General features: G+C 32.0%; 1 protein-coding gene across 1 annotated transcript in view; it reads right to left on the bottom strand.

The window, feature by feature from the left end:
- Positions 1-10,940: 10,940 nt before the first annotated feature.
- Positions 10,941-15,948, bottom strand: part of LOC106471799 (RYamide receptor-like) — a 17,921-nt gene continuing 12,913 nt past the window's right edge. The window contains exons 3-5 of the mRNA XM_013932423.2: positions 13,424-13,579; positions 12,761-12,982; positions 10,941-11,359 (exon numbers count right to left, since the gene is read on the bottom strand). Of these exons, the coding sequence (XP_013787877.2) occupies positions 11,030-11,359; positions 12,761-12,982; positions 13,424-13,579 (708 nt within the window). The 3' untranslated portion in view covers positions 10,941-11,029. The remainder of the gene's footprint in view (positions 11,360-12,760; positions 12,983-13,423; positions 13,580-15,948) is intronic.

Genomic DNA, 15,948 nt, shown 5'->3' with positions numbered 1-15,948 from the left:
CGTCAGTATTGTTACGTAAACTGAAATTTCGAGAAACTCTCCACACGCCTATAAATATAACCAACGCGACGCGCCAAAAAACAAACAAACAACAACAACAAAAAAACAGTATCTATTATTGGTTTGCTATAAGCTTCGGAAGCCATAACTATGATTGCTATAACGCTTATTTGACCAGGAGCATTTATAAATTTCGAACATTATAAACCATTTAACTATAGTGGACATTGATACTTTTACGAAGGTATTATATAACTTCAGCGGTAAAAGAAACTCGACCTGTAATCGGCGTGTGATCAGCGAGAACTACAGAGCTAGCTAGCTCCCTATGAAGTGAATTGTACCTACATCAACTCGAAAGTAACACGCTCATCGTGAACCCTCGATAAGATATCAAGGAAGTTCCAGACTAGAAAGAATAATTTATATTTTTTGTAAGTTTGTAAAACTTTTGTATATAAATCATCGTTTGTAAGAACTATTTGTAATAACCGTTATTGTAAATTGTATTATTGTTTGTATATTAAAAAATTGTATAGAAAAAAGAAACTGTGTGTATCAATCTTGTTGGCAAATATCATAAATTGGATACATATCGACATTTATGTAACTTCTACATCTAACTCAGTTTTAGGCTATTTGAAATTGTTTATTTGGAGCTAAGCACAAAGCTACACAATGGGCTATCTGTGCTCTGCCCACCACGGGTATCGAAAACCGGTTTCTAGCGTTGTAAGTCCGCAGACTTACCGCTGTGCCACTGGGGGGCCTTTGAAATTGTAATACGTAACAACCAAAAAGCTTTTCGGGCAACCGACTTGTGAGGAACAAAAGAAAGATGTGAAATGATATTTTTATAGACCTCTGGTTTTGAATCAGAATAGCAATTGTTAGGGCCTATTGGTTTAAAATGTCTCGCCAACTTTTGGCATTTAAACCAAAAGTTTGAGAATCTTTTTTTTGTTCAATTTTTGTGTTTTTGAAATGGAACTACAAAGACAGAAAAGGGAACGCTTGATAAACTACGTTCTTTTTAGTTTCTAAGAGAATGTTTTGTTTTTTTATGGTCAGATTATGCACTTTGAACACTTTGTGTACTTTGAGCTTTTATCACTGTGATTCTACCAGCAAACGTAAAACGATATTACTGTGACCAAAATTCTCTTCACTCAGTAATGCACTGATGTTGTTGCTAGGAGAGATACAGAGATTCACCATACTTTGGACTTTCTGTTCTATTTTACTGTATAAGGTTTCATTCCATAACTTAATCCTACTTTTCCGTGTAAGTTTTGAAAAACGATGAGTCAGAAAACTTTAGTATCAGCACCGTAACCAGGGAATGTTATCAACCAGTCAACACAACATTTCAAAACTTGTTATTTATAAAATAAAATACAAACTTCAAATTTTGTTATTATATCCAACTGTGCAAACATAAAGGATAAATACTGTGAAATTATGTCTTTGAGAAAAAAAACATCTATAATTTCAGTGACAGAGAAACTAGTTTAATAGGACTTCAGATACACTCACAGGATTCTTTAACCAAATTACCATAAAATACCCGCGCTTCGCTGCAAGGTTCAAAGCCACCACCCCCACTCATGATTCACAGAGCCCCCATTGTACCGATTAATCTCCTTCGTAATCTACAATTAATTCTACTCCAAGTAAGGGTCCGTACCTGAAAAAAATATCCATTAAGATACCCGCCCTTAGCACCTATGCACGTATGCCAAGTTTTATCTCACTAGTTTGTAAGGAGGATATGATTACAGTTTCAAACATGACATCCCTGGATCCTGAGCGCGAGGAAGAAAAAGAAAATCTGATGCCATATTAGGATTCAGCTACCTCTTCAATCCTAACCACTGGAAATTTACATCCGAATAGCATGATGTAAGCTATTACTAATGTATTTCTGATAGCAATGATGTGTACTATCTCCTGCTAGTGGATATAGATTTATAATAAGGAGTTGATTTTGTTTTATTTTGTCACGTAATAACATTACCAAGCGAAAGATATTATCTTAGGAATAGTATCTTCAAAGTGAAAAATATAAATAATTATAAAACACATTTCAAACGTATACATACATACATATATATATATATAAACACTGATATATCTACATTAATCCATGTTTCTATCTTTGTCGATCATGTTGCACTTACCTGGTATCCACATGTTGAGTTAAGTTTCTCTTGCTTGAAAGGTTTGGATGCAACAAGAGTAAACAATAAAATATATATGTAAAGCCTTGATAATCCGTCCATCGTCCTCTGATCATCCGTAAGTTACTTCTGTCTGAGATTAACTTGTGTTTGTATGGATGGTACCTGTACACACTGTGCCCATCATGTGAGAAAGCTATCATTTTTGGTCGACCAATCATAGATACCCCATCGATTTTCTGACCTTGAAAAGTACTTGTGTATTTATTTACAGTACTCTGACTTCACTTTAGAAACGACATTTATCAAGCAGTTAGAGGTGATAACAGCTGGCAGATACAATCAGAATGACAAACTTTTGAATGCAAAGAATTCCCATCTGAAGTATTATTAAACTAAAACTAATAGAGTAATATTTCTTATTTATTAAAAATACCAAAAGCGTGATAAAATTATATAACAAATGTAAAGTATCGAGAGGCATGAAAATGTTAGATTATTGGTTGTCAGGGTTTGTAGCCTATACAATCACTTAAGCCTCATTAATAACACAGGCCTGCGAATTTAAACTTTATAAAAGTTGTTTGGGTTTTAATAACGGATTTTCTATAATTCGCTACGCAGATTTCGAAAATAATATTCATATTTTTCTATCACTTAAGGATTTTTTTTATAAATCGGGAAGAAGAAAAAAAAACTCTTACTTAGATCAAATTATTATTTCGTTTACCACAATGAACATTTTTTTATTATTTATGTTTGTTAACAAAAATACAAACAAACTGAAGAAAAGGGAAGAACACTGATGTCAAACGAATATACATCCTCATTCATCGTGATATGTTTTTGTGAAATCTACGTCTTTTAGTCTCAAAACTACGTGTTGTGGTATTTCTTTTATGTATTGTGTTATGACATTTTGTGAAAATCTATACGTGATGGAAGAAATGGTTATCATTTTCGGATTCAGCGTACAGAAATTACTGTAGAACATGTAAAAATTTCAATACAATAAAACCATCGCAGACCTGTGTAATTAGTTACTATTGTTTTTTTTAATAGATACTACTCACTATTTAATTTATATTATGTCTCTTGACTGCCAATCTGCTTCCACCTTCTCAGAGCTTCTGAGAAGGGCTATATGTTGTGACAGAGGCCAGGATATGACCCTTGTTTGCATTATTAGAAAGACTTGTGTGATTTCCTCTCGTCCAGGGTCTCAACCCTTAGGATTTGAATCAATTAACTATCTGAGTGGTTTCATAGGGATGGAGTATTCAGGTTTTGCTGACTTCTATGATAGATAAATGTAAAATGCTTCTACTATATTTATGTTTTCGGGTGCGATTCGTATCCTATTATTTTAGATATTCCATTTTACTGTATAGTATTCTTCTCTAAAATGGTAAGCTATTGCACATATTTGGTATTACAGGGTCTTGTGCATCTATCATGCTTTTGAAATCTGACTTTTGCTAGTTGTTTTTTTTTGTTTGTAGTATTTAAGAGTCCAAATTTAACTCTTCATAGCGTCATGAGATGGTTCAGTGTGTACTCACTGCTTTCGTATTTTTGTGGCTTCTGAATATTGTTACGACGTTATGCTACTTGCATATCCTCTGTATAGCTTCAGATGATGGCATAATCTTGTCGAAATCTTGTATATTTGTAATAAAGGTTTCTGCATTACCCATTCAAGCTGTATTCAAACTTTTATTCTCTAAAAGTGGGCTTCTCGTCATCAAAAGCAAATAATATTGTTCATGATATGGTTTTCCATTATTCTTCGCCCCAGTTCCGATGATCAATGGATCATTAGAACAGACGTATTTTATTTCTGATTGTGATGAACATGGAACTAACTGCGCTCACTGAATGTGCCAGTCTGACTGCGCTCACTGAATCTTCCAGTCTGAAGTCCGAAACCTTTATCAGATTATAGCGTGATTGGCTTAAAGTGAAATGTGCAGTTTCATATTATTGAAAATTCCAGTTTGCATGGATTAAAGAAATTATTGCTTTTGGGCATTTGGACTGTAATTCTATGTAAGGACGTCCAGTGGTCTCACATTTCGTCTGTACATTATCCACAGTGGATTTAGGTATTATTAAACAGGAAATGTATACAAACAATGTTCCTTCAATAACAACTTCCATTTGATGGTCTACGAGTTCCTTTTTTCGTGTCATACCTCTACAAATGGACGTCAAAGACAGGTATTGACTTTAATAGACCTTACCTGATAACACATCATGAGATTCATATGCAAATTCAATGGGGATGATGGGCCGATAACCAAGATGGAGCTCGTAGTGTCGGTACAATTAGCTATGCAGTGTGTGTAAGCATTCATAAACGAATGGTGCAAAGGAGATAAAGATGTTTATCTTTTTCTCAACCACAGAATCACGCTTAAGCGCATATTGTACACATAAAGTGCGTTCCTAATTATGTAAATCAATCTTTATCTGACTGAAAATGGCGATAGCTGTCTTGCACTTATTTAGCTAGAATAGAAACAACCATATAACTAGTTTTTTTATTGCTTTTCAACCGATTTCTAAAAATAAAACAGTATTTACTGGTTTATTCAATATCCAATGCGATGTTTCATAATTTCAAACATTATTGAGTGATATTATGATATGTTAGTTATAATAGTTAATATTAGAGAGTACAGTTGCGTTTGAATTGTAGATGTAACATATTGAATAAGTTTTGAACCCGTGGGCATATGACCCTCATTTATACGGCCGCTATAATGCAAGTTCAATGCTTGAACTACTATTTTGCAATTTTTCAGTTTAATGATCACTACTGCTATAATAAAGTTTAATTTATTTAATCAAAATACGAACGGTAATTATAAAACCTACTTATTTACGTGCTCTAATGTAAATCAATGTCAAAATTGGGGGCTATTTTCGGGATATTTCAGTAAAAGTGTTTTCGCGAAATATCTGGGTTCGCTAAGAGGAAACCCATTGGCGCTGCGTTGGGCGATTTGACCAATATGTCTTCATATGAAATAACACGAATACTCGTATCTGCCTGAGGTATGTGACGGTTGAACAATGTCGTGGAAGCAACTTGTGTCTAAAAATTAGTTTGAAAACAATAGAAAAAAGTAAGTTTATATGCCATCGAAGAGTAAAAAAAAATTTTGAATCACTGTTTTTCAGACTTTTCTAGTTATTTTATGTTAGTCTCTGATTTTTGCTTGTACAGTAGCTTTCCAGTGCCGTAGCAGCCGCAAGCCCTCTTCAGAAACCAAACGACTAACTTATTGTTTAAATAGCTCTTCTGATTGAGGTCAAACTATCGCTAATTGAGTTTACCTTGAATCTAAGTCTGGTCAATTCTATCCAAAGGCTAGCCTGCACCTACTAGTAAACAAGTCTTGATTCAATAGGAGAACGTTAGTTTCTTATCGGAAAACATTAATTTTCGTCGACTTCTAGACTATTCAATTATTATTCTTACTTTTTTCGTTTTTCTGTTAGTGTTCAGACCATACAGTTAAATGAACAAGTTGTTTAAAAGAGCGAAATCTCAATTAAACGCCCAGTTAACAATTAAAGCAATTATTAATCAGTTCTTCTAATGTAAAACGTTAGAACTGATATATGACTCTTTAAAATGCTAGATTTAGCGATAAAACAGGGGACAAGGCTGTGAATTATGGTTGTATCCGAAGATATAAAGAAACAAAAAGACTAAGAGCAGAAAATTAGATTTTATTTGTTTATTTGCTATTAAGCACACACTGCACAATGGGCCATTTGGGTTGTGCTCACCATGAGTATCGAAACCCGCTTTGTACCACTATAAGCCCTCGATCTAGCCCTGAGCCACTGAGAGGTAAACTACAGAATTGTTTACATTCTGGATCTCAAATCTGGACCCAATTCCGGCGGCTGACAATATGTTGGCTTTCAAGATTTGGCTGGATTCTCCCGCAGGTGAAACTATGCAGATACATACAAGAACGATCTTGCAATTGAAGAGCACTCGTCTTCTGTGTCGTTTTGTCTTTAGATCCACTGCACTTACAGAAGAGCAGCTGCTTCAAATCTGTCTGCCATATAAAATAGAATAATGTAAATATTATTATAAATAATTACACGTCATTAATTGAAATAATTCTTTGTTATTACTGGTTAAATCTCCACAGAATCAAAAAGATTGGATCGGTCGGGTGTTTTTCTTCATATTGAAGGATATTAGATACAAGTACCAAGACAGAAATAGTACGATTGAGATATCAGAAATTAAGGTTTGTTTTTAAGTTAATTTTTCCTCGTGTGTATGAAAAAATGATTAATGATTATGAATGAAGTTAAATAAATATATAGATTTATGTTTGTTATATAGGTTTGAATAAAACCTATTCAATTATTCAGTTCGAATAGCTGGGCAAAGCCCTTGTGGCGATGGGTTTTATTGACTGGCTGCATTCCTTCTGGCTAGTAGTTCAAAACTAGGGACGGCTATACCTGAACTCCAGAAATCTCTGATCTGTCTGTTTACCCTGTACGTTGTATAAAGTGCCTTTTAGGTTTAAAATTTCCCTTCTAATTTCTTTTTGAGTAATTTGTTTTGTAAAAAGGAATTGTAATCCAGTGTCCAAATACATACGTGTTTTACAGTACAATTGAAATGATAAATCCAAAAGGTTCTACCACAGTCTTGTCTTATTTGACAATTCCCAACATAATCTGTAATGGTAATTGCACTACAAACCTAATACCACGGTTGTGCTGAATTTACTTTTTATTCTAATGGAGCAGGTGACACGTATGTCACATTTTCTGTCTTACATATTTATTGAACTTTATGAGAATTGAAGCGTTTAGAATGATTTTAACAGAAAACAAATCGAACTCGTCGTAGTGACATCCTACTATTAAACCTAACTAGCTAACCATCCCTTTAATCAAACTGTATGCTCAGGTGGTAAAATGGGAAGTTGCTACTTAATAAGCGTGTGCTTAACTCTTGATATTGGATTAGAATATTGTTAATTAATTACCTCCCTAAATTTGAAGTACAGTACGTGTTTTATTTAAATTCTGATAGAAATCTTTGTAGGGGGCTGTGTATTAATCGAGGTAAAAATTCTATTATATTTCCTATCGTGATATATTACGTAATGCAAAAAAACATATAACACAAAAAATTATCAATAAAAAACTAGAAACCGAAGGGCAATGAACTAATTTTTATTTGTAACGGAGGCCGCTAGGGTAGTTTACAAGAATTAAGCCAAGAACGCGTTGTTCGTTGACGTCACGACTCCGATTTCTAATAATAATAAAAATGAACAACAAAAGCAGTTATAACTTCCTAGTAGATATATCTAACATAGTCAACTACATATCGTACAGTCTGATCATTTTAAACTCAATGATATATCTCACATAGTTAACTACACGTCGTACAGTCTGATCATTTTAAACTCAATGACATATCTCACATAGTTAACTACACAAAGTGTAGTTAACTATGTGAGATATGTCATTGAGTTGAAAATGATCAGACTATACGAAGTGTAGTTAACTATGTGAGATATGTCACTGAGTTTAAAATGATCTGACTGTACGATGTGTAGTTAACTTTGTGAGATATATCATTGAGTTTAAAATGATCAGACTGTACGACGTGTAGTTAACTTTGTAAGATATATCATTGAGATGAAAATGATCAGACTATACGACGTGTAGTTGACTATGTTAAGTATATCATTAAGTTGAAAATGATCAGACTATACGAAGTATAGTCTGATCATTTTCAACTTAATGATATACTTAACATAGTCAACTACACGTCGTATAGTCTGATCATTTTCAACTCAATTCTTTTTCACAGTTTCACAAAGTAGTGTAGTTTCTAAAACCTTTTACAACACCGAAATTAAGTTGCTGATTACATCTTTGTTTTTATATACATACAAAAAATGCAAAGTAAAGACGTGGTGTTTCTTGATTATCCTTTATTATAGTCATTTATCTACTTAATGACAAGGTCCATTATTACCTTGATCCAAGTTGTTCCTTTACCTTAATTTTGTTTTTCGTCATATGAATTGTATGTTTTTAGAGATAAACGCCATTTAACAAAATAGTTTTTTAGGCTCGTGTCTGATTCTGTAATTTTAGTATGTGTTTGATAACTCAAGTCGCCCAAAGCAACAAACCACAATATAACGAATATTAATAATTACTTTCGGTTATCACTAGATGGTATTAAAAACAGAATTTTAATACATTAAGAAGCTAATAAATATTTGTATTAGCTCATCAACATTGTTTTAAGACGTTTTTCTATCTATACATAGTACGTAAATGTGGACATGTTTCGAGTGTAATTTAATATATAATGTTAACACAATATGAAAACGTTTAGACTTTGTGATAATAAGTATTAAAAATGCTAAATACACTTTAAGCCTAATACAAAAACACAAGTTAATATCGATACGAGAAGTTAATAGGCAAACAAAGTTTATTAAGATAAGTTAACCAGTAAGTAAAATAACAGAGTCGAAATGTTGTTACAGGTCCTGTATGTTATTTAACACCTTTTGAATAATACTTGCACCGTTAGAAAAGGTTTAATTATTATTATTATTATTCTAAACTAATTGCCCTTTAGTCTTCGGTACTGAAATATCAATTTCAAGTTCCTGGAAAATGAACTTCGTGCCCAGATGTTCTGTCATTTCTGTTGCTGTTTAAACTGCAATATACTGTTTATGTTTTTGACTGTGTGCTTTCCTTGGCTGGAGTTTCCGAGACATACAGTACGATACCTCAGGCTCTAGTTTGTAGCTAATGTGTGATATATTTTTCCTCTCACTGGTAAAAGCATTCATACTATGGAAATAATATATATTATATTACTATATTAGTATGAATACTGTTACCAGTGAGAGGAAAAAGATATCACACAGACACAGACACAGACATAGCAGCTACGTTTATATGATACTTATCTTTCCCAGATCAGTATCACGTCACCAGTTAGCGGTCCCAGAACAATTAAAGGTATCTCTGAACTGGGGTATCTATATATCACGACAGGCTCATTTAACCTTAGAAAACTTTGTAAGCAACAAAAATCACAAATACACCACATTAAATACTAAACGGAAAACTGATTAAATTAGTTATATACTTTGTCTAATTACTACTGATATCTGAAATATTATTTTTTGGGTAGAAATGCACAGCAAAAAGTTTTAAGTATCAGAGCACCTAACGAGCACGTGATATGACTCAACTAACGTGCTCTATTAAGGAATAAAGTATTTAGGTACATATTCCTCAGATAGGTAGATTAATAAAGTTGAAGAGTGTGAAATAAGATAATTTCAGAGTGGTAATTATAGGCTGTAAATTTTAACCACTTTATAGGAAAAATATTCAGTAGATGAAGAAGTCTAAGTGTCTGTTACTGTAAATATATTTTAAATTATCACTCTGAGGGAAAATTTGTAACTAAAGATACATAAATATTTCTCTTTTGTCTTAAATTAATGCTTTCAAACCATCGTCATGTTACATAAGCAAATAATTACGTACTGAAATGAATGGAATCCGCACATGTAGAAACTTATTAAGTAAATCAACGAATATTTTGGCATTAGATTGAGCGAACAATTCAACTGTTGTTGAAAGTAAATAGCAAAGATTTTTTTTCAACTTTCATACCAGGAAAGTATGTTTGTATCTTGTCAAGTACAAAGGTACACAATGGGCTATCTGTACTTTGCCCATCGCGGGTATCAAAACCCGATATATAGCATTTTAAATCCTCAAACTTATAGTTGAGTTACGGAGGAGGGGGGTGGCATACCAGGGGAAAAACGAGATCATTTTAACACACCCACCACTTAACTGATAACTTGCAGCTGTATGATAAGATCGTTCGTAAATCATAGATTTATTGGGACAGCTTATTATGGACATTTTATAAAATAGTAAATCAATTTATTCATTAATGTAGATTGAAAAGCGCCGTACAGATTTTTTTTTCAAACAAATAATGTATATTAAGATTTAATGGTCGACTTTACAGTAGTATTTAAACTTTGTATAGAAGCATGTTCATTAAAAATTCGATTACAATTTTGTACATATTGTTCTAAAATACTTTTATTTAAATACAATATTAAAATAAAAAGTTTCTTAACATAATTATGTACTTTATTTCGAAGCTATTTATTGTTTTTCTGGATTTATTCTAAAGCTTGTAATTTTTTTTATTATATTTCACAGGAATTTACTCAATTGACATTTTATGAAATTCGATATTTTAATGAAGAAATAAATTTGGCCCCGTTTTAAACATTACAGAAGCTGCTTTTCTATGATAGAAATTAATGTAAAATGTTAAAGAATTATAGTGTTTCAAGCGAACAGTTTCTTTGTTTGCATCGGATATTCTTGAAAACTAATCAAGGGCTGTCTGCGGTAGCTGTTCATTATATAGATAGAATAAAGAGATGACAGTTAGTCAACAGCACCGATTGTCAGCTCTTTGGACTACTCTAATCGAATAGTATATTCAAAGGGTACTTTTATAACACCCACAGCCCCAAACTTTGAAGACCTGTTCGCGGCAACAGGGCGTGATCCATATATTCTTGGATTTACAGCCCGTCAAGTCAACCACACTAAGTTATACCTAGCTCCATGTGAACAGGTCTTTGTGTTTATCATTTCAGATGTGAGCTAACCAGTTACAAGAAAGGCTTAGAATGTTTTGTTTATTACTTTGAGCTTTTTTAGAGGTTTTAGCTTGAAATACTATAAAGTCTACACAATAATCATAATCTTTGAAATCAGACACTTGACAAGGATCTTGAATCTAAGTGTGGAGACGATAATTCCCTGTCTAAACCAGAAAACGTCCTTGATTTCTTGATAGGAAATAACAACATTCTGGATCTTAAGTCTGGACTCGAAAACCTGTTAGACCCATATCCGGCGGCTTTGTTTGCTTTCAACATTATTACTCTTTGTGCAGTTGGGTTACTCCTGCAGGTAACCAGAAAGGTGGAACTATGCAGATACATACAAGAGCGATCTTGCAATTGAAGAGCACTCGTCTTCTGTGTCGTTTTTTCTTTAGATCTACTGCAGTTACAGAAGAGCAGCTGTTTCAAATCTGTCTGCAATATAAGATAAAATAATGTAAATATTATTAGGAATAATGACAAGCCATTAATTGCAATAATTGTAATAATTCTCTTGTTATTTTATGTCAGGAGTCGCAGGTTCTTATTTGAAGGATATTAGCTAGATTTATAAAAAAAGAGACAATTGAAATAGTACGATTGAAATTGTTAATTTAACTTATTTTTTCTTTGTGCGTATGAGCAGATTATTAATTATCATTCAAATATATAGATATATAGATTTATTTGTTACATAGACTTGAAGAAAACTATATTCTCAATTAAATGAAGAAATTACTTCAATATCATGGAATTACACATCAATGTTTATAAATATTGTTTGTTATTTTTCACAGCCAAGGAAATCGAGTAACCAGTAAATATGTTTAATATCTATCACACAGATTACAAATCTAAGAAGGTTTTCAATCTTCACTGCATCACTGTTTATATTTAGTTTAATTACTCCTTTAAGTTCTTTCCTTAACCAGCTTTTTACGCATAATGATTATTTTCATATATTTCGAACCTTTCCGCTAAACCTTAGTCTTTGTGAACTTCAAATTTCCATCTAGACAGAATATTTATAGCAACTTAATACTAATTTCAATTATTTTCCTAAAATTCACCTGATTAAATAGTTTAAGTTTTAAAAGCTTAGATCCCATTTTAGAAGAGTAAGGGGAGAGAATCGCGGGACTGAATCATAGATCAAGTATTAAATACTTAAGCTTAATCGATGCAAAAGTGTTATCATAATATCTATTTTAGTGTAGAATATAAACATATTGTTACATAATAGTAATAGAAGCCTGTGGAATATTTAGAATTGATAAATGAAAAATAAATATATGGCGGTATTTGCTAGGAGTTGTTATAAGTGGCTAAGTAACTTATTTAACACAAAACTGATATAATGTAATATCAAAAAGTCTTAGAAAGTCACAGCAAACGTTGTCCTTATATAAAGTTTTAGTTTTAGTGTCATTTTTGAAAATATACAAACGTACTATTGCCGACATGAATCTCTTTTGTAGTCTTGTTTTCAACATAATAAATATCATTTTTCAAGCTTAATTATTATTATTTTTAACTGACTGAGAATTGCTAATATTCGGAGAAGCAACTTCAACCTTCGGACACATGCTCTATAATCCATGCATCTAACATTATTAAACGTATACAGTTTAAAATTACATTAATTTTAAAAACGGGATCACCATGGCTAAACAAAACAACATGTTTGATCTATTACATTAATGTTGATGTGAATAAGTTTGATGTAGTTATAAACAAATCTAAAGCAAATATACAATACATTGTGCTTATTCATATACTTTCTGCAATATCCTCGGAAGTACAAAATTTTTTACTAAACAAAATAGAAAAACTTACTCTGAAATTGTCACTCATGAAGCAGTAAATGATTGGATTCACAAAGCTGTTAGCCATAGACATCCAATGGCAAATGAAGAAGGAAGCAACGAAAATGTTGTATTCTTTTTCATTGGTGACAATCAAGAAATCAGAGTCAAGATACACCAGTAAGTTGAAGGTTTGAATTGGCAGCCAGCAGATAGTGAAGAGGACTACCACGAGTACTAACATCTTTATGGTCTAAAAATAAGATGTACGTATATCAGCTGTTAAATGAGATATACGTATATTAGCTGTTAAATGAGATATACGTATATTAGATGTTCATTGAACCGTGCCTTGACTAATAGTTTGATTTATAAACGTTTTTTTTATTATTTGTCTAAAATTCAATTATAATATATTTCAAATCGTACGATTGCAGAGTAGTTTTTCACTACAGAACTATTTACCACCTTTCATCGTTTATTCCATCGTGTAATATACCCGAAAAAAATAATTCTCAAGGTATTTTAAATCTAACTCTGTCGTTCCAAGGATAATGCGCCTTTATTTCTGTTGGTTGGGCACTGCAAAATGGCGGGTTCCCTAATTGAAACATCTTCACCTAGACTAACATGCATTTACCTTTGTTCTAGGAATTTGTGATTCATAATTACGGAACAAAACTGTCTAACAAACCTTGATCTTGGTTTGCAAATGACGCATATCTCTGGTGACATCAGCATTGCCCGGGGTGTTGTGCTTCCACAGTTTCCAGCTGATGCAGGAGTATGTGAAGGACAGCATCACCAAAGGGAGCAAAAAGGTGACAATGAACACAATCACGGTGTAGAGCTTGTAATTAAAATCAGTATTAGTTCTACAAGAGATCGATAAAATAAATTAAATATGAACTTTTTTGTTCAAAATATATTACCGTTTGTTTTAACACTTTATCATCTCCCACAATAAACATATTATTATTCACTTCCGATAAAAGCGTGAGCGGTTTTTTTTGTTCAAAATATATAACCATTTGTTTTAACACTATATCATCTCCTCCAATTAATGTATTATTATCAACTTCCGATCAAAGTGAGTGACCTACATAGAACTAAAAATTAGCTTAGTAATAAACATAGGTAACTTAATGTACCTTTAATACTTATGGTCATTAGAAAGTATTATATTTTAAATATCTCACTGTTAGCAATATTTTTGGCTGTACTCCCAGTAACATTTCACAAGGTTCGGTCAGTTTTAGATTAATTTTAATCCCATATAATAAGGTAACGATGCAAAAGAAACCTTATATTAAAGATATAAGAAACAAGAATAACAATGATAAAAATATTACATATATCAAACTTTCTAACCAATATGAAAATAACTGTAAAGAATGAATAGAACACAGCTTACATACTAAACAGAGAAAAATAATTGTTTGCTTCGTGTACCATTACCGATTTCCAGTTCTGCGAAAAGCCTAACACATGTCTGATAACTGACAATTCAACGTATCAAATGTTTACAGTGGAAATACATGACACCACGATGTTAACAGTGGAAATTCAAGACACCACAATGTTTACAGTGGAAATACATGACACAATTTCAGTATATATTAAGCAATCCAAACTTCGGCTATCATTCATCTTTCAAACTGGCTTTAACGTTTCTATATGTGCTCATTGAAAATGTCAAAGATGAAATTTTTATACATAAAAGTGTCCTTTCATTTCTTAAACATTTGAACAACTTGGTCGATAGTTAGCATACTAAATACCTTTTTTTATAGAAAGTTTACTAATACAAGCAGTTTCGACAGTTATATTCTACAGTGTTTCTAGTTTAGATCTATAAATGAGTCGTCGAAAAATCAAGATAGGAATATGGTTATTACTTACAAATCAGAAGTCACATAAAAATACCGGATTTAATTACCCTATGGACTTATGACAAATATAATCTATTATAATTGTGCTTCACCACCAATAGGCGTTCACACCATAGAGGTTGAAAAATACCGTGTTTCAATGAAACGAAACCCTTTTACTTTCGTTAATAAGACATGAAAATCTATCAAACTCTGGGTTTAAGAATTATTACCATCTATTATTCTAATTGTGATTAATAATTAAATATAATGAAAAAAATATATATTATTGTGGTACTCTCACGTGTATATAAATATACAGCGGATTTAATTACCTTTCTATTATAATCGTGCTTCACCATCAAGAGGCGTTCACACCATAAAGGTTGAAAAATACTGTGTTTCAATGAGATGAAATCCTTTTACTTTTGTTAATAAGACATTAAACTTGTATGTTCTTGACTTTTTTATAACTTGCTTTGTTTATGGTAGTAAGAGCTAGGCAACGGCCTCCTAAACTATAATTTAAAATTTAATCAAACTTTAATGCTAATCGTAGGGCGCCGCGCACGATGAAGAGCTAGAATATTAATACTACTTATCAAAATAGTAGTTTGTACAACATGAAAGCCTGTGTTGTTATAAAAAAGTGTGTTTTTAAAACACACGTCCAGGAAATAAAATAGCAGCTTTTCTTTCCTGAATGCGAGCTTAAAAAAGGAAGCTTCTCTTCCATAATAATGGTGTATGGAACTGGTACATCGGCACCGAATTTGTTTGTTTGAAGTTTAGAGTGGAAGCCAGACTAATGTTAAATTACTAATACTAATATTATTTTTTTTTATGTATTTAACAATAAATTTATTTCCATGAATCAACAGAAATTATTGGGCTCGAAAAATTCTTGGAAAAAAGTTGTATTCTACTAGTCACATAGTTTATACAACACTTAAGTTTTCATTCAGATTTTGTAACTTCAATAAATAAGTTTATTTACGTTCATTTAGTATTAATTATCACGGTCACTAAAATTAAATTTTATAACTTAATTAGTCTTAATGAATCATTGAAATTTTGTCAATTAAATGAAATGATTTCTGTCAACAAACCACTTGAACGAAGGTTTCAAACATGCAAACGCTGAACACGCAAAGACCTTAACAATCAATATTACCATGCTTTCCATTTAGATGGAGTCATAAATATGTAGCTCACGATATTTTATCTCGTTTCTTGTATAATTAGTTGCAAGTCTCTTTTTTTATGTATTTTATGTATTAAGTATGCTTTTATTTCTATTGTTTTGTTGACATCCATTGTATGGAGAATTTGTTTGTTTGTTTTGAAT

This window comes from Limulus polyphemus, unplaced genomic scaffold (assembly GCF_000517525.1).
Source record: "Limulus polyphemus unplaced genomic scaffold, Limulus_polyphemus-2.1.2 Scaffold4870, whole genome shotgun sequence".
NCBI lineage: Eukaryota > Metazoa > Arthropoda > Merostomata > Xiphosura > Limulidae > Limulus > Limulus polyphemus.
This window is presented reverse-complemented; position numbering and strand designations above follow the sequence as displayed.